Source organism: Epinephelus lanceolatus, chromosome 19 (genome assembly GCF_041903045.1).
Source record: "Epinephelus lanceolatus isolate andai-2023 chromosome 19, ASM4190304v1, whole genome shotgun sequence".
Classification (NCBI taxonomy): Eukaryota; Metazoa; Chordata; class Actinopteri; order Perciformes; family Serranidae; genus Epinephelus; species Epinephelus lanceolatus.
The window spans coordinates 25,129,265-25,152,587 of NC_135752.1; the positions used below are offsets into that span (position 1 = coordinate 25,129,265).

Genomic DNA, 23,323 nt, shown 5'->3' on the forward strand with positions numbered 1-23,323 from the left:
GGACTGAAATACATTTGTTTTTAAATAAAATGAACAGAACTTTTGTAACAGAGATATTTCTGATGAGTACTAGCAATGTGTACTGTAGTCTATTCTTGACATGTAACCAAGCCAGATTATCATACATTGCAACCACATTTGATCTGTATCCACAACAGAGTGCAAGATGTGCTGCTCTGTTCTGTCCCATTTGTAATTTCTTTATTTTATCCATTGTCACACTTGACCAAACAGCTGGGCAATAATCCAGATGAGAGAGCATTAATGCTTTAATTACCTGCTTGGTTGAGTCTATTGTTAAAAAAAAATCGAACATCTTTTAATAGCTGAAATACCACGTCCCATTTTAGCAGTTATTTTGTTTATGTTATTTGTCCATGATAATTTAATGTCCAGAATAATACCCAGGAGCTTGTTTTCATGTACCTGACATATCATTTATGCATATATTTACTGGTTATGAAAGGAGAGAATGATTTGATCTGGAAACCATGCTATTTGTCTTTCCTACATGTCCTAAATGTGACTGTGCTGGCTTGCTTGCAGCTTTGTCAGAAATCTCTGCGGTGCAACTTGGTGTATGAAAAACTGGCTGCCAAGCAAGTCACTAACTACCTCAACAATAGCTCCTACTCACTGCACCCAATGCAGTTCAGATTCAGGACTAATCACTCCACAGAAACAGCTAGATGTTATGTCCTAGAAAAAGTCAAGGCATTAGTGGACAAAAGAAGAGTAGTGGGAGCTGTCATTTGACACTCTTAATCACTCAATCCTTCCACCTCTCCATAGAATTCCTCAGCCTTATCAAATCCTACCTTTCAACTCACTCTCAACTGGTCAAAATTGATAATCATACCTCAAACCTTATGCAATTATCAACTGGTGTTCCACAGGGGTTTGTACCGGGTCCAATCCTATTCAGCAAACACTATGTATTATTGATCTTCCGTCTGTGTGTGATAAATGTGACACCTTAATGTTCACTGATGACATAGTTATCTTTGGACATGGGAAGATGTCAGAGGAGGTTGCAGCCAAGGTAACAAATGCTATGTTGTCGCATCTTGGCTTAACCGATCCTGTCCGCCACTTAACGTGTAAAAACTGTTTGTATGTTTTTCTCAAAAAACAACAAAAGTGTGAAACCAGATGTTTTCATCTCTGGGGAGAGGTTACAGGTTGTCACAGAACATAAATATCTAGGACTGGACATTGACTCAAACCTTAGTTTCAAAACCCCTATTAAAAAAGTAAGAAATACAGTAAAGTTTAGTTAACCAAACTTCATGTTTATCAGGGACTTCCTTTCAACTGAAGCTGCCAAGTTGTATGTCTTCTCACTGGTCGTCTCCCACATCACATACAACAATAAATAAATCAACGTTTAGCTTTCTTTGTGTTAGTATTTTCTGGAGGTTGTCACCACAAAGATTTTAAAATCACTACAGCATCATTTCCTCTAACTCTACTAACGTGACACCACTTTCGAATGCTGACTGGTTTATGTGAACTTCCTCTACAGGTTAAAGATAATATTCATGCCTGATAAATTTCATTTTCCACTCCCTTTACGTTTTTCTTGCCATCACTAAAATGCAAAACTATTCCTGGGTGCCATATCGATGCCAGCAGCTATGATTATTATCATCATTACAGCTACATTAATGCCCTTTACGCCCCTTTCTTTTCCTCCAGAGCAACCATTCTCTATGGTTTTACTGCCTTTCTCTGTCTCTCTATGATTTCTCTATCTGTCCTCTGAGTCAAGCCATCTATCTTTCTAACATCTCTTCTTTTTCTTCTCTTGTCCTTATTATCTTTCTTCATCCTCAGGTGTCCCCATATCTCCTCTTGTCTGGATTCCCCTTTTCACATATCCCTCCCCGTCTTTCTGTTCTATTTTCATAACGAGGTGTCACTGTATCTCCTCTCTCCTTCTTGCTGTCATAGAACTCTTTTCTCCCCTCCCGTCTGTCTCTATCTCTTTTCTCTCTCTGTTCATCCTGAGCTGGTGAAACAAACAGAGAACAGGCTTTGATGTGGCTCCAGTTCTCATGCCCCATGGTCTGCCTATGTGCGTTTGTGCGCATAGGTTTCCAAGTTTACCCTTCCCGGCTCTGTGGTGATAATGGCTGCGGGTGAAGTGAAGTGAAGTCAGGGCTGTGCGACTGGCCTCTGCTCGCACATGCACGGATACACACATGTGCGTACACACTTCAAAGAGCTTGGAGCAGGACAGAATACAGACCACAGACCACTAAACACCTGACAGGGAAAGAGCTTCCTTGTATTCACAAGCTGCAGAGGGGGATTAGGGACATCCAGGCTCCCACTGAGAGTGGCCTCAAATTTCAGGACTCAGTGGCTGGTTTGGGGGGTATTTTTAAAATCTAAAAATGCCCTGGCATTATTCAGAGCTTAATACGCACACACACAACAGCACAGTACAACAGGAAAAACACTGCAAAAGTTTCTCAAACAGTGTTAGCCCATTTTACACCTCTCATTAACATGCACATGCGATCAGATGACTGTGATGCTTTGATGGAGGCGGGCGTTGTGACCTTGACACTCAGCTGCTACAGTGGAGCTGCTCCCACTGATTACACTGGGCGAGCTCCAAGGTTTGAATGTGTTCGACTGTGTGGATGTGAAGCAGAGGGTTGGCAAAAAAAGGACTGTGTGTTACGTCAAAATGACAGATAAAAGGTTAAAAAAATATTTTGACACATGAAAAAAAAGCAATCAAATGCAAATGCCCTCTAATCTGCATACTGCAGCTATGCCAACAGGATATACAGGGAGACTGCCAAAAATAAAATAAACTCAAATAAACATAGAATAAATGTCATGACAGAATGCACTGAATGATAACAAACCTTACATTGAAATAGATATTTCTATATTAAATATCCTGTCCATGAGGGATAGAGGTTGATTTAATTTAATAACTACATTAAATTTAATTTCAAATCACTTCTAGGATGTAATAAGATGATACTTTATTCAAATGAGAACCCTGTATCCCACTAAAACATCAATATAATGTAACCTTATGACAGTGGCACCTCTTGCAATGACATAATGGCTTTGCGGGGTCAGCATGCTAACATGCTCACAATCATAATGCTAGCATGCTAATACTTATCAGGTATAATGTTTAGAATGATTATCACCATCTTAGTTTAGCATGTTAGCATGCTAGCATTTGCTAATTAGCGATAAAATTATTAGTAGGGCTGTCCCGAACACCATATTTTAGAGGCTTCGAAGCTTTGTCTGGCCATGACGAGACCTGGGGTGCAGGGTGGGGGGTTATCGTGATCAAGCATATGATTCTTTATTCAAATGAGAACCCTGTATTCCACTCAAAGATGGATATGTAATTAATGACAATGGCACCATGACATAATGACTCTGTGGGGTCAGCATGCTAACATGCTCACAATCATAATGCTTTTATGCTAATATTTATCAGGTGTAATGTTTAGAATGTCTATTACCATCTTAGTTTAGCATATTAGCGTGCTAACATTTGCTAATAGGCAATAAACTTATAAGTAGGGCTGCCCCAAATACCATTTTGGGGCTTTGAAGCTTCAGTGATAATTACCTGGGCACCATGAGACCTCGGGTGCGGAGTGTGTGTGTGTGTGTGTGTGTGTGTGTGTGTGTGTGTGTGTGGGTGGGGGGGTGGGGGGGGTGGGGGGGGTGACAGTAATCAAGCATTCAAATAATCAGAAGTATATCGCAGGCAACTGGACTTGCTTGAGTTGCCTGCGATATAGCACTTATGATTACCACAACCTGGATGACACCGACATATTCATATATGTAATCAACTATAAAGCCAACTGTAGTAGGACTTAGAGATGGTGGACTATTGCAAGCAAAGTTTCTATAAGTTATAAATAACTTGGAATATAACTGTGTAGGGCCTCATTCCTTTCTCTTTTCAGACTGCCAATTTGCTGCTTGAAGAGTGCGTTGATGACTGCGCTGAGAACACTGACCTCATTCATGTCTGACACTTGCCACCGCCTTTCAATTCCATCCGCCATTTTAGTGGTGAAAAAAAAAAACAAAACATGAATCAAGGCATTCAAGTGCTGATTTGGAGGTTGATTGCTATGGCAGTGATTGAAGCTTTGAAGCATTCAGGTCAGCCCTACTTCTTGCAAGTCGTCCTAAACTGAAGTACTACACAAATGGAAACTTCCACCTGGTGATGAAAAGGTAATCACCAAAATTATTCTGACTGATTCAGAGTGGGATATGAGGGGACATGGATGTGTGTTTCAAACTTCATGGCAGTCCATCTGTTAGTTATTAAGACATTTGACTCAAAACCACAAATGTCAACCTCATGTTGGTGTCAGAGAAAGAGTTAAGGGATCACCAAAGTAAATAGGATTCAGCCTCAGGGCACTGCAAATGTTAATCCATAAAGTCATGCTGCTGTAGCATCACTAAAAAGACACATATTCAAGTGTTTCCAACCATCTGAGTGTTTTGATCCTGCTGGTAAGTTGGCCCAGAACTGTAATCTCATTGTAAAACTTCATCTAAGACTTGAAGCTGTATGTTTGCAAACTTGCATAATTGTTCCATCCTTGTCTCATATTTCTCTTGTAATTCATTCCTCTTTGAGGATTTCCCTTGAGAAGGATAATGCACAATGTTGCCTTTGGCACCAGCAGCTACCAGAGCTACCAGTGGTCTGATGCTTTAGCGGGGTGTTACAACTCTATTTTTCTCTGAGAAATGTAATCACTTAGTGCTGGAAGAAACAGACAGTGGTGATTCATCATTTATATGTTAAATGTTATCAATCAGTGTGTCTTTATAATCAATTTTTAATAAAGATAGAATCGGTCAGATATGTCCCTGGCACCTTTCATCCCGAGAGATAGATTACTTTTGGGGACATGGTTTTGATCATTTGCTTTGTGGAATATTGAAAAGGAACGGCACATCATTATCACACACGTATTTATTTGAAGTTCTTTAGAGAAGCCGACATGCTGCTTTTGTGGTATGCTATGATACAGTATCATTGTTATTCATGTATCTGGATTTTCCTTGTTACAAACTTTGTGACACCTGATCAAGAATGGTATTATATTAATCTACTTTTAGCTTACTTACTTCACTTTAATTGCAGGAGTGAGCACCTTAGATTTATTCTTCAAAAGTAAAGATAAGAAAGGCTAGATACTGACCACACTTTCTGGAACTTGGCTGCTAAAATGAACGTATTCTAACAGACTAGGCTGTAGACCAAAGCCTTCGCCTCATTTTCATCATTGTAATGGGGATTTCTGACACTGTCAAACCATCTGACAAGCATCTCATTTGAAGTATACCGATGAAGCGTGATTTCATTCCTATCCTCATGAGACCCAAACTTTTGTTTGGTATGCATTTTTAATTTCTCCTCCCTATTTGGGATCAGTAGGACCCAATAAGTATAAAAAGCTAAACATTGTCAATGATAATTAAGTCCCAGTGCCTTCAAACGAGACAATAGTAAAGTCCCAATGTCTTCAAATGAGTACTTCCTCATTAACAGCATCTTGTTACTGTTGCTACAATATGTCAAATTTGTTGCCATATCAAACTTCAAACATTATTTATCACAAATAAACAAGTTTCAACCATAAAATGTGATCAGGTTTTGGACCTTGTCCACTTTTGTGTCAGGATCAGCTGCAGACTGACTTGGCAGAGATGGCTGCCATCTTGTTTTTACATGGATTAGTGTATTGTGGACTTACTACCACTGGATGGCACAAAAAGTGTCCACGAATGAGGACAACAGGTCTGAGTTAAGTAGAATGAAGTATAAGGTCAAGTAAACCCAAAATGTGGTGTCCTCATTGGAGGATTTCAGGACACAGGTTCTCAGGAGGATACACTCATCATATTTTGATGCTTTGGTAGAAGCACCCAGTGTCACTGTAATGACACCTGGGGCACCCTTTTGTGTTGGTTTGTCTTGACGCAGAGGAATGCAGCGGTAAGTCATGTGAGTCGACCCATACGACTAAGAAGGGGTCGTCGTTAGGCTGGATGATAAGTGAGAAAATCAAATATCACAATATTTTTGACCAAATTTACTGCTATACTGCTCAGCCCTAGATTGAAAATTACTTTGTAAAGGTTAGGAAAAGATCATGAGTAGACTCCTGTGACTTCCACCTGACGAACGACTCATGTGAGTAATGACTAATGTGACAATATTACTCAACGTTGACTTTCAGTTTCACACCGGACACTAACACTGGTCTCCTGGGTCAAAGTCCTGTGCTTGTTGTACCCATCCACCTCCCCTCCCATCTGCCCTTAGCAGACTTTCTTGCTCTTTATACTACGGCCATTGCTCTGAATGTCTAATAATGACACAGATATGTTTACACTGGAGTTGGTTGAAAGCCCATTGCGTCCCATTCAGTTAAGTTTGCCCCTGGTGTCATGTCACTGCCAAAGCAGTGTATTTTGATGCCCTGGGAGTAAGACCAGGCTGACTGAGGCCTTCAGCCACAAAGAAGAGCTTACATCATTTTAGCTTCACTCCAACTCTCACCTTTAGTCTTAAACTTTGGCCAGTGACAAAGACTGAGATCATTGATCTCAGGGACAAGGAGCCAAAATTACATTTCTCTGCAGAGTGACTGGCTTTACTCTATGTGACAGGTTGAAGAGCTCAAAGGATGTAAAAGTCAACAACTGCCTCTCCTTCTCTTGTGCATGACTCATCAGGAGAGGGCAAAACCAGGACACTACAGGGACTACAACATGCCTGGGAGTACTTGGAAATCACTACGAGGAGCTAGAGAAAGGTTCTTGGGAAACAAAACAACTGTGTTCTCAACAGGCTGCCGGAAAATCATCTTTTTCATGACAAGTATAACTGTGGATGATAAAGTCTCATCTGTATGTGTGTGTGTGTGTGTGCGTGTGTTTGGAGTCCTTCGAATTGATGGAAGAGTTAAGTACTTTCATGGCTACTCACCATCGGACCACCTCATGGCGTCGTCCAGCTGAGGCGGCAGCCCCTTCCAGAGCGTGCTGTCTTTAGGGTAGCCCAGGTCCATACGCCTCAGGTGGTCATCGTAGCGCCAGTAGTGGTTGTCCTTGAAGAAGTAGGTTTTGTCATTGTGTAGCCAAACAAAGGCTGCATCTACTCCTTCCAAGGGCAGGCCAAAGTCACTGATTGGACGGGGGTAGCCTTCCTCCACAATATTGTCTTTAAATACCCAGTACTTTAGACCTGAAGAGGGTGGACACAGAAAATCCATCTTACAATCTATAGCTTTCTACATCACACTCAGCAGACAGTGTATGCCTTCAGATGATACATTTGAAAAGATGAGAGACTTGAAAGATATGTAAAGGACACTCGTGAAATAAAAAAAGATTCACACCTTTTTTTGTTACACAGCCAACAGAGAACGTTCTCCGCCAGGAAAGCTGTTATACATTTTATATCAAATGTGAAACATGACCTTGTTTCTGCACCCATGTTTTTTAAAATTAAATTTATAACTCTACGGCGCTCTCAAACAGAGAAAAAAAAGTCGCAATTTCCTTCAAAGTTCCGGTAAGAAAGGTGTGAACTGCCTCTTTTCATCTCTCCTCTTTATAGTGCGGATGAATCACATTTTAAAGCGTGTGCAAGTTATCAGAAGTTTCAAAATAATAAAAAAAAACTTAAACTTTATCTCATTTTTTTTCTTACTTTTTATTTGTGACAGAAAGAGAGAAGAAAGAAGAAAAGAAAATCATTGCAGATGCACACTGACGCCATTGAACCAGAATAACTTTATGTACATTTTAAGACTCATTTCTAGATGTGTGAACATATTGGAATGCAGATTTGTTTTGGTACAGTACCTTTGAAAAAGACTATCTTGTGGTCCCCAGGTCTCTCATACACAGCATCCACACTATCAAGGTTGGTTGGGAGGCCCCTCCAGAAGCGATGGATCTGAGCGGGACGCAGGGACACCAGGTGCTTCTCTCGTGTTAGTCGCCAAAAGTACTTTCCTAAGGGGAACAGAGGAGTTTGGAAGATCAGCATTATTTATGCTGATGACTGGGCAGCTGTGGCTCAAGAGGTGGAGTGGGTCATCAGCTAATTGGAAGATCAGTGGTTCGATCCCTGGCTTTACTAGCCTGCATGTCGCAGTATCCTTGAGCAAGATACTGAACCCTAAATTGCTCACGGTGGCTGTTCCAGCGGTGTGAGAGTGAGCTAAAAAAACTGGCACCTAGTACGGTAGCCTGGGCCACCAGTGTATGAATGTATGTAAATGGGTGAATATGACTCGTATGTAAAAAGCGCTTTGAGTGGTCGGATGACTAGAAAGGCGCTATATAAGCACAGTCAATTTACTATTTACCATAAAAGTGGTGGCCATTATTAGGGCCTGAGCACAAAAGTGCCAGGGCCCAGCACTTCCTGTCACTGAAAGTATGAGGAACCTATTGTTTCTGCAGAGATTATTATTATGATGATGCTGTGGAATTGCATTTTTGAAGGAGCTTAGGATGGTTGAAAACTCATGAAATTGGCATGCACATCAAAACTGTTAAAAGCTCTGTAGTGATTGGAATCGGGCATGGCCAGCTGGAACCATAGTGCCCCCAAACACATGCCAGGATTGGGATAAAGTTCCTTTGATGTTCACGAAATTTGAGTGGATCATTGCTATCATCTTTGAGAGCATTTGAATTTTTTTTCCGACATTTTCGCCTGACAGGAAGTCAGCCATCTTTGATTTTCTGTGTTGATTTTCATTTTACAGACACATTTGGGGACTTAAGGATGCACAAAAACTCATGAAACTTTTCACACAGGTTCCAACCCTTAGTTACCTCGATTTGGTGGTGTAATAGGGATTGAGTGTAGCACTGGTTCTATAGTGCCCACAACCTACTTCTTATCTTTAAAGGTATTTTTAATGCCCTTGCTGTTTTTTAAAACTCACAAAATTTGGGGCACATGTGGATACCTGTGAACTTTATGTGAATACACAGCAATTGCTATCATCTTTAAGTGCATATGACATTTTATAAACATATTTTTGCAAGACAGGAAGTCAGCCATCTTTGATTTTGTGCATTCACTCTCATTTTACAAACATGCTTGGGGATTTTAGGATGCACAAAAATTCATGAAACTTTTCATGTATGTTCCAACTCAGAATTTCTTGGATTTGGTGATGTAATTGGGCTTGGGCGAGGCACTGGTTCTATAGCGCCCCCAACCTACTTTTTATCATTAAGCATATTTTCAACGGCCTTGCTATTCTTGAAAACCCAGAAAACTCAGAAAACATGTTGCTGCTCGAGTTTTCTCTATGACCAAGAAAATGAATCACATCAGGCAAGTAATGAGGTGTTCACAGTGGCTTCCTGTCTCTCAGAGAATCAACTTCAAAATATGACTGTTGGTTAATAAAGCACCAAATGGTTTAAGATCTAAATTCTTTTAAATCAAGGCTGAAGACTTTTTTCTGTTTGCAGCTGCCTTTTATTAAATCAAATATTTATTCATTTCTTACACTGCAATGTAACTTTCATTTCTGTATCTTTAGCACTTTGTCTCAGTGTTTATGAGTAGGGTAGTTTATGTAAAGCACTTTAATTTGCCTTGTTGCCAACATGTGCTGTATAAATGAGCTTGCCTTGCCTTGCCATAGCGCCCCCTAATGTGGGGAAGGCTGCAGTTGGGATAAAGTTGCTCTGTGAGGGCCTCTTCATCGCTGCTTGGAGCTTTAATTATTTGTTATTCTAAATGCAGTCCCTGAGGGAAATCTTGAAACATATTTATGCAAATGTAAATGAATATAATAGAGATTAACAGATCAGTTTGCACTGTGAATGTAGAAGTCAAATTTCAAGGCTGACAAGTTGGGTTGTTTGAACTTTCCGTCTTTTGTGTATCACAAAAAGTTACAAATTCATTTTTTAACAGTGTCATTCAAAAGGCTTTTTCCTTTCAACTGCAATGTGTCTATTGTGATCTGTACTTTTAGCAGAGTTTACCCATGTGGTGACATTTTAGAACAGCTCCAAGGCCGACTAAAAAATGAAGGTTTAACACTCTTTCAAAATTCATAATGCTGTGCTCATAACAACCAAAATATAACAGGCTGAGTCATGTCTCTCAAGCATTAGGCCTGGTTAAACATGTGTATGCAGGCCGACTCTATCCCATATGTTGCAGGCTGACTGGAGCTGCGAGCTAAATCTACATTTTAATCAATTCCCACATTTGAAAGAAAACATTGAAATGGCAAAATGACTGTAACAATCATCGCTAAACTTTTAATGTCATCTTCTGTAAATGATTAATAAAGGTTTAGAAAATGTCAGTTAAAGTTCAGCATGCTTTGCAACACTTGCGCTGCTGAAGGTATGCAAGTCTGTTTCTTGTTTTTGCTGTCAGTGGGAGGCTAGAGGTCATTCCTCCAGAGGGCAAGCATGAAAGCCTGATGTAATTTTTGGACTGCAGTCTCTCAGCAGGGCTCAACCGGCTCAGTTGGGCGTCCGCATCCAACCCCACTCTTTCATCTTCATCCTCTTTCCTTTTCTCTCTCCCTTTTTTTTTTTTTTTTTTAATTTGCTTCTATTTCCGCTCATTTAGCTAATTTCTTTTCATTTTTCCCACGCAGCTCTGTAGCTTTGCTTCTGTCTCTCTCCCTTTGTGACTCCGTACCTTTGAAAAAGAAGGCCTCCCCTCGTATCTGGGCCACTGCATCAAAGTGACTGGTGCATCTGTCTGGGGCATCTCGCGCCGGCCTGAGAGAGATGTGAGGGAAGTAGGAGGAGAGAACATTGTGAAAAGAGGTGGAAAAAAGAAGCTCTTATGTTAAACTGGACAGTTTAAATCTTTGAACGGCGCTGACAATAATGTTTCTGCGCTCTGAGGTACCAATCATCTAAAATGGATTACTCCGTGTCTATATAAGGGACGTTTATTTGCCAAAAAATCATCAATACTGCTTTAAATTAGATATTTTGTGATCCTTTTCAAGATCATTTTACGCATCAAACTTTTATTCACACATTTCTTTTCACCCAGTTGTGGTGGAGCATGAATCAGTGAAACCAGGCTAAACAATAGAGGAGATGCTATCAGGCTGACACAGTGAGGTCCCTCGGTGTGTTTATCCCCGGGGTTTTTTAAGTGATTTAAAGCACTGACGTGGCCGGCCTGCCAATGATGAAGCCATTAGCACCATGGGTCTGAGAGTGGGAGCCCGCCAGGCCTTATATTACCAACAAAGGTCTCTATTCAGAGCTCTATTAACACTACACCACTGCCTAGTGGTCAGCATTGGTGCCCTTGTCAGGCCTAATCCAGCTTTTTCACGCATCATGACCTGATGGAGTCAGAGGGAAATGATTAATGACGGCAGTGAAAGTCCGAAAGCGGAGGGGAAACGATGATTAAATATCCACAACTGCCTGTTTAGCTTCACCTTTCTTCTTAGTGCTGCCTTACTGTTTACTGTAGTGTGTGTGTGAGCGTGTGTGTGTTCTCTGAAACTAATTTGAATGCAGCCCCTCAGAATAAAAGCATTTTTGTGAAGTCTTTCTTTGGATCTCGCGGGGGCTACTTTAAGGTTAGTGCTTGGTCTATTGTGTGAGTGTGTGTGGGTACACTCAAAATACATAAATGGACAAAATTAAGCCTAATTATCCTCGATAATCTGAAAAAACTACAGGCTGATAGCTGCCCAACTTGCTTTAGGGAATTACTTAATTAGACGGGCAGGCTCCCAAGCTCACTCTCGGCCTCTTTGCTAATTTGCTTTGTTGGCACCTTATGACTTCATATCAAGCACCAAAAATTTTTTTTTTTTTTTTTTTTTTTTTACAATAAATGTTGAGTATTCCCACATGGATTCATTACATTGTTTATCAGTGGAAGTGTGCAGGGAAGAAAAGTAAGAAAATTAAAAAACAATCACAATATAATTATGCTCATGTACAGGGAACCATCAGAAAAATAGAAATCTCAGTATAATGACATTCAATACAGTTACCCTGCAATAAATACCACCTGTGTGAAGCCTATTAAGAGTGTAGTGTTCTTATGGAAGGAGCTGAATCTCTATTATTGCCCTAACTTTAATGAAGTCACCCTTTTATGGCTGTGAAAACATGCCTAGTGAAGGACTTTATATCAGCGTGAAACAGGAAAACATGTACATTAAAACTGTTTATGTGATTTTTGCAGAAGTTTCCGAGCATGTCCACCTGTGCAAACTGAAGCCCCATCGAAGAGCAGCACTTGCCCTTGTAAGATGTGTCCTGAGTCCGCTGTGGAGCAAGTGTCACTTTCGGTGCCAAAATTGCACCGTGCCATTCCATCCTATTTTGATTGACACTCCTCTGTGCTGCACTCCTCAGGACATTACAGCCCAGGCAGTGTTGTGTTGAATGGGATTTACAGGATGAGTAAAGGCTGGAAAACATCAGCTTTCACAAAAAGTGGTGACTTTGGTGATGCAAGATCACTGCCATTTGATCTGGGTACAAGCGTATGGTGAAAGATTCCGGGCAAGGGACATCACTTTGTGTTGAGAAGTGGTGGGGACGTAAGAGTTCAGACGATGGAGGGGAATGTATGAGGTCAGACTAGATATTTACGCAGGTCGGGAAAAAAGGCACATCCAAAGAGCATAGCCTGGGCTACTATCAAAGGCATAGGTTTTGTTTCAACGTTGGTGAGGGGGGACTCATTAAGTTGGGGGTCTGGGGGATCCTCCTCCAGGAAATTAAGAACTTCATTTCCTGCATTCTAGTGAATTTTTATGCACCAAATTATGGTGGAAATGTATTTATTTAAAGGAGAAACAAATTTAGGGTTCAGATTCAGGGGTGGCCGATATGGCCCTAGAATAATATCTTGATATTTCAGGGTGATATTTTGCGATAACAATATTCTTGACAATATGACAAATTAGTAAAAAGATATTTTAGCATTTATTTAAGAACAAAACGGGGAGTTTGCTTCAAATATTCAGTAAAAACTAAACAAAAATGATGTCTAATTTCTTTAGTTTGTGAACAACAACAGTAACTCTGTTACAATATTAATAGTTCAACAAAACAGAATCTACACAAATTACATTTAAACAGCTCCAGAATACAAAAAATGTCCCCTGGGATCTATATATATATAAATTAACAGGTGATTTCTTTCTTTTAGCAAAATCCTAAATGATTGAGTTGTTTTTTTCCCACCTGGACCTTTATGCTCTGCCATTTCTCCTCCAATCATCACACTGTAACCTGTGACAGGCTGTTATGATACCACAACTATCTCACATTCACATATATGTAGTTATTTGTCAAGTTGGGAGCAGCATGTAGGTATACATTACCAAAGGTTTATGACAAAATCACTTGGTGATACAGAGAGAGGAGCAGGGAGAGACGCTGTGCTTTCATATGATATTCAAAATTATACCAGTATTATCATGAACAAGATGATATGGAACACCCCTACAGGTAACAAATTTGAAATATAAAACATAATGGAATATAATGCAGTAACATTTGACTTTTTTTTCCTTCAACAACAAACACATGTGGTTATGTTTTGCCAGCACATGCACGGGGTTAGGTTTAGGAAAAAAGAGCAGGCTTTGGCTTTATAATCTTACGGGAAGTGAACACCGGCCTCCCTGGTGAAAGTCATGGTTACTGGACTTGATGATGTCATCCCGCCACATTTCCCCTTGACACTGTTGGGCACCATTAAACAGTACAGGCAACTGACTGCGTATCATGCCAACGTGAAAGGACAGCTTTTTGCGGCTGTGTCTGACGCCAGATTTCGACGGCTTCAGCGTGAGACCACAATGGTAGGCTAGGAGGGATTTTTTTTTAAATTTACAGAATTTCTTTTTGGATAATGCTCATTTGTTTCTTCTATATTTCCAATGCAATGTGTGTTTCCTTATTGTGCAAATAACCTAACCTGGAAATCCAGATGCCCCGCCCCTAGCAAATTTGAATATGCTCTGCACGGGGATCTGGCCCCAACAAGCAGAGCCCGCTGAATCGCCATCAGGCCAATCAAAGCATTCTTAGTTGTAAGTCAGTATTTCTTGGTGCAAGCTATTTTTCATTCTCAATAAATGATGCTTTAAAAAGTGACAGAAACAAATGCCCCCAGTGTAAGTGACACCTATGATTGCAACTATGTTAATGTATTCTACTTACAGGAGAGCAGATCTGTTTTCAGGCAGGTCCAGCAGGACAGGAGGTTCAGCTGTCTGGGAGGGGTCGCCTGGTCGGTTTGTGTGGGACACTGAGTCTCTGACACCTAGGGAGACGACACATGTCAACTTGAATATAAAACATATGTAATAATAATATTCTTTTGATTCTTGTTTGATTCTATTTCACCATGGCACAACATGCCACATACTGTGTGTAATCATCCCCTCCTTTGTGTTGCTGTAATTTCTTTGTTCCATCATATTCTTCTCTATTCTATTTCCTCACACTGCCATATCTCTCCTACAGTGAATAGTGTGATAAGGTCATATGCCATAACGAGCTCCAATTAACTCCATCCATGTTTTCATTAAATCAATAACTTTCCTCTAAAGAGTTCATCATCTGCTGCTTCCTGCTTGGGGAGGCCTCTGTATCTTCACTCTGCTGAGCTGTCACCAGCAAACGGCTGCTTCCACCACTGCAGCGGGAAACATACATAATTACAGCAGAGGCTCTCGAGCCGTGGTCAGTGGAGAAGAGACGGCTTCTCTGAAGGCAGCAGTGTATGTTTCCACAATGTTTACACACACACACTCGGAGATATCACAACACTGATCATCTGACGTTGGGGAAGAGGCAGAAACACCTCAGGGACTCAAATGAACAGCTAATTTAGACGGTATGTGGTGTAGCTTTAATTCCATGTTCATGATGATATGCTGCTGTACACAATTAAGGAAACTATATATCCAGCAGATAATGACACAGGCTTGATGAAGTATTTGAAAAAATAACCAAAAGAGGCAGACTGCAAAAAATTCAACAGTGACTTCCCTTTCTAATCACATGGCCACTTTGTTTCATTTCCCGACAGCATCTTCCCCACTACCAGTCAATTACTGAAATACCATTTTCATGTGCACTTTTTGTAACACTCGAGGCAGAATTATTAATGGAAACTCTGATGGAAATGCAACTAATTTAATCCCCCCCTCTCTTCTCTTTCACACACAACACACGCATAACGACATGTTTCCTCGTACCGTAGAGCTGCCAGACGCGGACCTTGTCTTCGTACGGGAGGTCGTATTTCAAAGGGTCTCCTACAGGACCCTGGTAGTACGGTCTCATGATGGACTCCATGGCCGAGGTGTGGACCAGGCCGATGGCGTGACCGAACTCATGGACTGCAACCGCGAACAGATCCATCCCATGAGAGTCTGAAGGAGACAGAGAGCGATCGTTAAACAAATAACTGTTCACATTATGGTAAAGCATTAGACGAGGAAAGCAAACACAATCCAAAGGTCAAAGGATATAGGCCTTAGGGAGGGGAAAAATTGATAAACCACAGTATATTTGCAAGGCAATATTGTATCAATACACAAATGCCAAGTATGATTTTTTTTACTATATAAATGATAAATATTGCAAGTACAAATTACCCTTTTGGTACCCTACTAGAACAATAAAAACAACTGCAAGAGAGATTTTGCTGCAATAAAAATGATTTAAGTGAGCTAAAAACAGAATGAAAACTTTATTTTATTACATAAAACAAAGGTTTTTAAATGTCATATATTTTTACTGTTTTAATTTCACTTTTTACTATACACTTTGTTCCTGTTTTTATAGGCTCTTTTTTTCTTAACTTGCACTGAAGAGTTGCATTCAATTTCATTCTACATGTACAGTGACAATGGCCTTGGCCTGACATGCAGCAAAGGGCTACGGGTTAGAATTGAACCCGTGGCCGCTGCGGCAAGGACAGGGCCTTTGTACATGGGGTGCCTGCTCAACCAGGTGAGCTAAATGGGTGCTCCATGTCATGGTTGTTTTATTCTTAACTTTCTTTACGAAATTCAGAATGCTACCTGGATAAAAATAATAATAATAATTCTATAATAAACAGCATAGATTAGGGTTGGGTTATGTTTACCAAACTGACATATGACGATGCCTACAGTAGCCCCTTTTTTACACTGCCAGATTTTCCGCGAATGTTGGCACATTTTGCCGGCAAGCTGCGAGCGTTTAGACACACAGAGCCGGATTAGTTGATCTGAGGTACTCAATTTTCCGCCTTGTAGGGTAGACATATTGGCAGAACCCTTTTAGTTTAAACAGACCGAGGCGGCCTTCCGCAACGGGAGGGGCTGTTGGAGGAGCTGTTGATGACGCCGCACGTGCGAGCCACTGGCGGTGGATAAACAGGAAACAGCTGATAGCAGGAATTAGCGAGCAGCTAGTAGCAAGAGGGAAACGCAATCCTGACAGACACTGTAAAGATGAGCAAATGGGGAGACGAGGAATTGCGCGCCCTCCTTGTCCTCGCTAACGAAGAGGCCATTAACCATCAAATGACAGGGACGGTGAAAGACGGGGTGATTTATGAGAGAATCGCTGCCTGACTAGCCACGGCTTCCCTCCCACGTCACTGTTTACGTCACACGCTGAGCTACACGTTTTGTTACTTGCTCATGTCCCCCATTGCCCCGAAAAAGCTGCATTCTGTATAAACAAAAGTAGGTAGGCGGCATTTTGCTGCACTCCCCGATTTTGTTTTTATACTGCCAATGCTGAAAAAAGACTGATTGGGCTTTCCTGCAAATTTGCCCAATTCCTATCTAACAAGAGCTATTGTATTGGATGGAGATATCGCTGTTGGGGGAGGGGGACAAAAAGACATGCCTTAATCAACCACCTAAACTTGACCCAGGAGCCACCAGCTTTGCACAGAGTTTGGCAAGCGAGCATTTCATGTATGTAGCTCCTTATAAGTGGAACCTTCTACAGAAGGACTTAAACTTGCACTCTTTGGTTCCTCCCTGCCGTTTCAAAGCACTATTGCAGGATTTTTGTACAACATCTTCTATATGCCAATGTCACAGTGTGTCTTGGCTGGTCTTTGTAATCATGTGTAGCTGCCTTTTTTTTGCATTTTTATGATTCATTTTAGTATATATTAACACACTTTTTTGGCTTTTCTTTGTAGTAATCTTATTTTGTGTTTTATATTGCCAGTTTTAGAGCTGTACATTTTTTATTCTGTATTTTTGTTCTGTGTTGTCTGTCTGTAACTTATGGTGCTGCCTGTCTTGGACAGGACCCTCTTGAAAAATCTTAATCTTGAGAGTTTTTTCTGGTTAAATAACGGTTAAATAAATAAATTAATCATCATAGCACAACTGTCAGGAGGACTAAAGACTGAGACAAGGGCAGAGCACAATGGCCTTTGTGTCTGTGTGTGCGAAAAAGAGAGGTTAAGAGGAGGTAAATTATACACACTATGTTTCTATAATTTATTAATAACTCACTCCGGACGCTGCTTTGTTAATTTTTGACCCACCTGCTGAAACGCATGATGTTTAAATACAGGAAGTATAAAAAAACAGACAAAGACACAAACGTCAGACAGCCCAGCGGATGTCAGCAAATCTGGTGACAACTTCACGATGATAGCCACAAACCTTATCGCTAAAAAATGTTCCACTTTGCCCATGTGGCAGCATACATATCATCTGGTAGATAAATCAGAGTTGGTACTTTTTAAACATGCAATGAATACTGTTAGTGCCACCACAAACCCACGTCCTGGTCTTTAAATGCTCATGTTGTGCTCAGTGGTCAATGACTGACAACCATTGCCGACAATGGCATTGTCCATTGGCCTAACCCTGATACAGACTACCTACACGTCTTTCATAATGAGGCAACATCCTGAGAAATATCTCGAGAAACCTGTTCCCAAACAATGTGGATACTGCTCAGCATTGCATGAGGGGGTGAACATAAGTTACGACTGTGACTGTTAGTTACAGGGTAATTTAGAGACATAAGATGAAGATGTGTTATAGTTTTTCTAATTCTAAAAGTGTGATACCCATCAGATTCTACTGGCTTTTGGCTATGTGTGGGAAACTAGTTGTAGATTCCGGTAATGTGCGAATGGATTACTGGTAGCGCGCTTTTTATCCGCAACCCATAGTGTGGTTCAAATGGTCAAACACACTGAATGCATTGTTCAATGCATTAAGAGTTTGTGTATGAACAGAGCATGAATAGATGTTTTGTAAATGGCTTAGGAAGGGCCCAGTGGAGAGTTTCACCAATGTGACCAATGTCCTAAGTTGACCCAGTCAAACCCCTGTACAGGTATTCTATCCTTTCTCAGCTCATCTGCTTATGGTGCAAATTAAGAGGCGTGACAGACAGCTCAGGAGGCTTTGAGTGCTGTTAGGCATGTGGCGTAGTGAGATAACTATGGTGAAATGGCCTGAGTCCCTCGGCTGGCAATCAAAACCTGAGTGTGGAGAGACACCTGAAGAGGCTGCAGGCTATTAAAGCATCTTTTCCTCTATTTTCAGCGAGGAGAAGAAAAGAAAAAGCCTCTCAAACTCTTTGTCTGACTCTGCCAAGCAAGACAAAACCTGGGGCTTGGAGATTTTGATTTGCAAAAATATGGAGAGCTAGCGTGTCAGGCCAAGCTAGCTTAGAGTTCCTTGGTGGCTAGGCTGAAGTCTGCATTCAGTTAACCTAAGGTTGGCCTCGGCTCGGGACGTGCGCTCGTGCTTACAGTACCCAACTGGGGTATTCAGAAGGCAAATGCCAACTCTAATCTACAGGAGCACATGGTGCAGAGAGGAAAGGTGGACAAAAGGAAGGCAAGAGAGAGAGAACAGGGGCTCAGAACAGAGTATGTACCATGTCATCATATTCACGGTCCATGGGAGGCTGACAGAATGAACGTAATGCCTGTGGACAAAGTAGGAGAGGAGAGAATTGGGAGGATGAACCAGATTCATTTAGGAAAGCAGAGAGAGAGATAGAGAAACAGAGAGGACTTTTGTGTAGCTGTACAGACTATTGAATTCTTTTATATTCTGGGGTTCCTATCTTTGTTCTCCTGGATTCACCACGGAGCCATTACATAGGTTTATATCAACCTAAATGATTTCATTACAGGATGCTGAAGATGGGCATTACTCAATTTAGACCTTTGAACTCTTCCAGTCGTCCATTCCTTCAATCTTCAAGAACGTGGATCACAGGATACACTGACTTTGATCTTAGAGGACCTTTGAAAGACATATGCCTGGTTACCTCAAAAATATCTCACACCCTGCAGTGGCCCTGAAGTTTGCCTACAGGGCCAACATGTTTGTGGAAGACTCAGTCAACATGAATCTGTGGTAGCTTTGACAGCCTGAGATATTATATAAGGATAATGTTTTAAGATCTAACACCTTCATTCCACAACATCAGCTTCTCTTTTTCAACAATGTTTGGTGGAAAACGTGCATACAGGCTAAAATTCAACCTTACTGTTCTGTCAGGAGATGCAGTGACTTAAACCAATGATGAGTAAGAAAAATAATAATGTTACATGTAATTTGTTAAGCTATGAGTAGAGGAAAAGAGTGAGCCTACAGGCGTGCTCTGTTTACATGGCAACTTGCGCGAGACTGGAGACATGCGGAGATGTTCTTGTTCTCGAGTCTCGCGAGTTGCAGGCTAACTGACCACGGTGAGAAATGATGCTATAAAAGTGAAGTAAATTACGTCTTTTCAAGTCAGTTTTGCATGCCGCGGCTTCAGGGCACTTGGATTACGATGGGCAAGCCGTTCTGACATTTTTTCAATGCATTAGTGGAGTTTTATTACATTTTCAAAATGATTTTGGACGTGGGTTCCATGCACTTCAAGTGTATGGAAAAATCCGGCTAGCTGTTATCCTCTGATATCCCGAACAAGTTTTGTGGATTAAAAAACTACACTGGACTTCTTGTCGGCATGAGGGTGAGTAAGTACTGTCTGTATTTTCATTCTAAAGTGGTCATTTCCTTTAAGTTTAAGACTAAGTGTTCAACATTTAAAGGTGCTGTATGTAAGAATGTGGCCAAAACGGTTACTGCACTCAAATTCAAAATACTGCTGCGAGTCATGTCCGCCCCCGCTCCCCTACAGATTCGAGGTTGCTGGACAGCGGCACGCTGGAGACTGATTTGTTTGCCCACAGGCGGCTGCCATGGCAGGGCTGCGTCGCCGCGTCCTTGATCTTTGGTTTTCCAGCGGACCATTGGAGCAAGTCCGGCTTCTCTGTTGCTAACGCTGCTGCCGGGATACAGCTGGGGAGACTGCTAATGCTGTGTACCGGGACACTGCTAATGCTGCTTGCCGTGCTGCTGTAGCTCAGTCGTAACTGTAACTGATGCTGAGACTCTACTGACTGCGTGACTGGTAGACGGCGGTGGGTGGTGCAACAGGCCAAAACACAAATTCAAAACATAAACATGATTTGCAGACTGCAAAATTTTTTTTTAGATGCAAATATTCTGGCTGTACTATTGTTGTCAGTGAGATCAGAATGTTATATGAACATTATTCCTTAGTCTCTGTGACATATTAGGAGGATTTTACAACTATTTGCTTTAGATTTCTTACATATAGCTCCTTTAATCATACTAACCTATCTGGGTTACATATTAGTAAGCTAACCTTGGCTTTGTTCGTTCTGTAACCTGCGTAACAGATATACCAAGTAGTTACAAGGTGTAGCCCAAATATTTATTAAAATGAATCTCTACATAAGAATTATGTGTACAGTGACCCTCAAACACTTACCTTATAGTCAATTTGCATTCATTAAGACAACATGACACAACAAAACTCGGTAACAAGACACTAATCTAAAGGTTTTTAGTTCCTAGAAAGTAAAATCTTCCTTTGGGGTCACTCTTACTCAGTCATTAAGAAGACTCATCAGATGGGATGATGATTCATGCAGCAGCTGAGGACATACAGCTGGCCAATGACGGTGGTGTGGCCCACGGCCAACATCCAGTCCACCATTATGCAAAACATTGCTCTCACGGGAAAAGACCAGACCAGACAAATTATTGAATAACCAGAGATCATTGCCAACAACTTCCTCTATCTCCAAAATATCTGCCACTCCAGACCCAAGGAGCCTGCATCCAACATCATTACCAACTTCCTCCAATGCACATCATCCAAACTCTTCCTTCCAGGAAACAACTCGGTACAGTTGGAGCCAAAAGACCCAGGCACAAAAACAGCTTCTTCCCCCGAGCAGTGCTCCTCATCAATACACCTGCTTTCCCCCAAACTGGTAAACAGAGTGGACAACAGCAACTTAATATATAACAGCAGCTGCTGTCTCTGTGGCAAAATACAGAGGCAAATAAAGTTGCATTTGACACAACAATGCAGTCCTTTTTGACTTAGTTTTATTAACAATAATGTTTTCTTTTCTTGTTTTCCTCACAAACAATGGAGGTCTAGAGTTGGTAGTGGTGCTTTTACTGTATGTCTCCTTAACACAACAGCCTATATAGAGTTTAAAGTTTTATGTTGTAATGATTAATTTTGGTCTGGGATCAAACTTCGTCTAACTGCACTGCAGTATCTGTTCTTGTATTTCTCATTTTGTTGTTATGGATACAATTTGAAACTCGTCAAGGTTTTCAGGGGCAATATTAGCTGTGGCAAAGACAGTCCTCCCTCCACTTCGCAATTCACATGGCAAGGACGATGTTTATTAGCCGATCAGTATACAAGCAAGTTAATGAGAAATTGGCGAAATGCAAACTGAATAATGGGCCTGAAACAACCTCATGCAACGCATAATCAGTTTATGTTGTGGCTGAGTCATTCCTCTCCAGCTCTTGCAGAATTAAGTTGACAATGATATGCTGATATACAGTTTCCCTCCCCGTTGGTGGCTTCAACAACTTCCTATCAGATCCACAAAACTAAACAAAAAAGGTACATAAGGGCAAAGGTTTCTCCATGTTGTACATACCTCACATCTGTTCAGAAGCTGTCTGTCCACAGTGTATCTATTGTGTCAGATCTTACACGGTATGATGAAATCACCTTGGTTTATACAGCACCCTTCGGTGCTCAAGGTAAGGATCATTTATTATGCAATGAACACAGTTCAGTCAAGTGTCTCATATATTGTGATGTGGTATGATGTAACCGGCCTCCAGTACTTGGCTAAAGTTTAACAAGGACAAAGCAGCTAGCTTAAATACCTTTACATTTGATGTGGATCCTTGTAATGCCCTGGCCTTGAATTACAGCAACTTTGCTTGTGTTTATTTATCTTAAAGGTCCAGTGTGTAGGATTAAGGGCAGAATCCTACACACTGGACAGAAATGGAAGAAAGTATGATAAGGGCTGTAAAGGTCTGGAGCCAACACATTCTCACGCCGACCTCGTCACATATTGATGTGCTTGGTCATGGACTTTCCTCATCCACATATGACGTGCAAGGTACCCTTGGGGGTGTTGACGTTCTGGGACACCGTGTCAAGTTCTGCCTGTAACATGTTACTGTTACAACATACTCTTCTATTTTCACAGAAAATTTTAAGTTTACATACAGTCTCTTTCAACAAACACAGGTGGTTGGGTTAAGGCAACAAAAAACACACGTGGTTAGGTTTAGGAAAAAAGAAAAGGGTTTTACTCTAGAATCTTACGGGACATGAACACCGCTCTCCCGGGTGAAAGTCGGTGTTTGTTGGACCCATCTACCACCCCCCACCCCTCGATTTATCTAGAGCTCACGAGATTTCAGGCACGGTATGAGATCGCTGCTTGTTCTCACGATATTTCGGCCGCGCTTTGGAAGGCAGAGCTAAATGTAAACAAACATGGCAGCACACCGGTAAGGTAAGACAACATGTTTACATGTCGTTTTCTATATGTTCTCTGACATGTATCCTAACGATATGAGGCGGTCTTTGTGGAAAAAAGCTTGTTTAGTGGACTAACTTTGCACTTGAAGTATACCCGTTCACTTACGTTTTAACAGGTCTGACGCTACTATGCACCCCGGCTGTATCTAGGCTAACGGCCAACATGCTAACTATTATTTTTATGTCACTAGTCACTTGAAACAAATTTAGGACGATAGGAGACAGGTTGAAATAAACCGAAATTTCCCTTTAAGGTACTTCTGCCTCCATCTTAACTGCAACATGACCTAGTTTATGCATGATAAATGAACACACCCTGAGAAGAGAGTTCTACGACCAGGAG

The 23,323-nt window shown here is 41.2% G+C and overlaps 1 protein-coding gene across 1 annotated transcript in view; it reads right to left on the reverse strand.

Moving 5' to 3' along the window:
* LOC117269380 (matrix metalloproteinase-17-like) overlaps positions 1 to 23,323 on the reverse strand; it is a 114,197-nt gene that overhangs the window by 11,475 nt on the left and 79,399 nt on the right. Inside the window, exons 5-9 of the mRNA XM_033646351.2 lie at positions 15,294 to 15,470; positions 14,251 to 14,353; positions 10,730 to 10,812; positions 7,900 to 8,052; positions 7,019 to 7,276 (exon numbers count right to left, since the gene is read on the reverse strand). Of these exons, the coding sequence (XP_033502242.2) occupies positions 7,019 to 7,276; positions 7,900 to 8,052; positions 10,730 to 10,812; positions 14,251 to 14,353; positions 15,294 to 15,470 (774 nt within the window). The remainder of the gene's footprint in view (positions 1 to 7,018; positions 7,277 to 7,899; positions 8,053 to 10,729; positions 10,813 to 14,250; positions 14,354 to 15,293; positions 15,471 to 23,323) is intronic.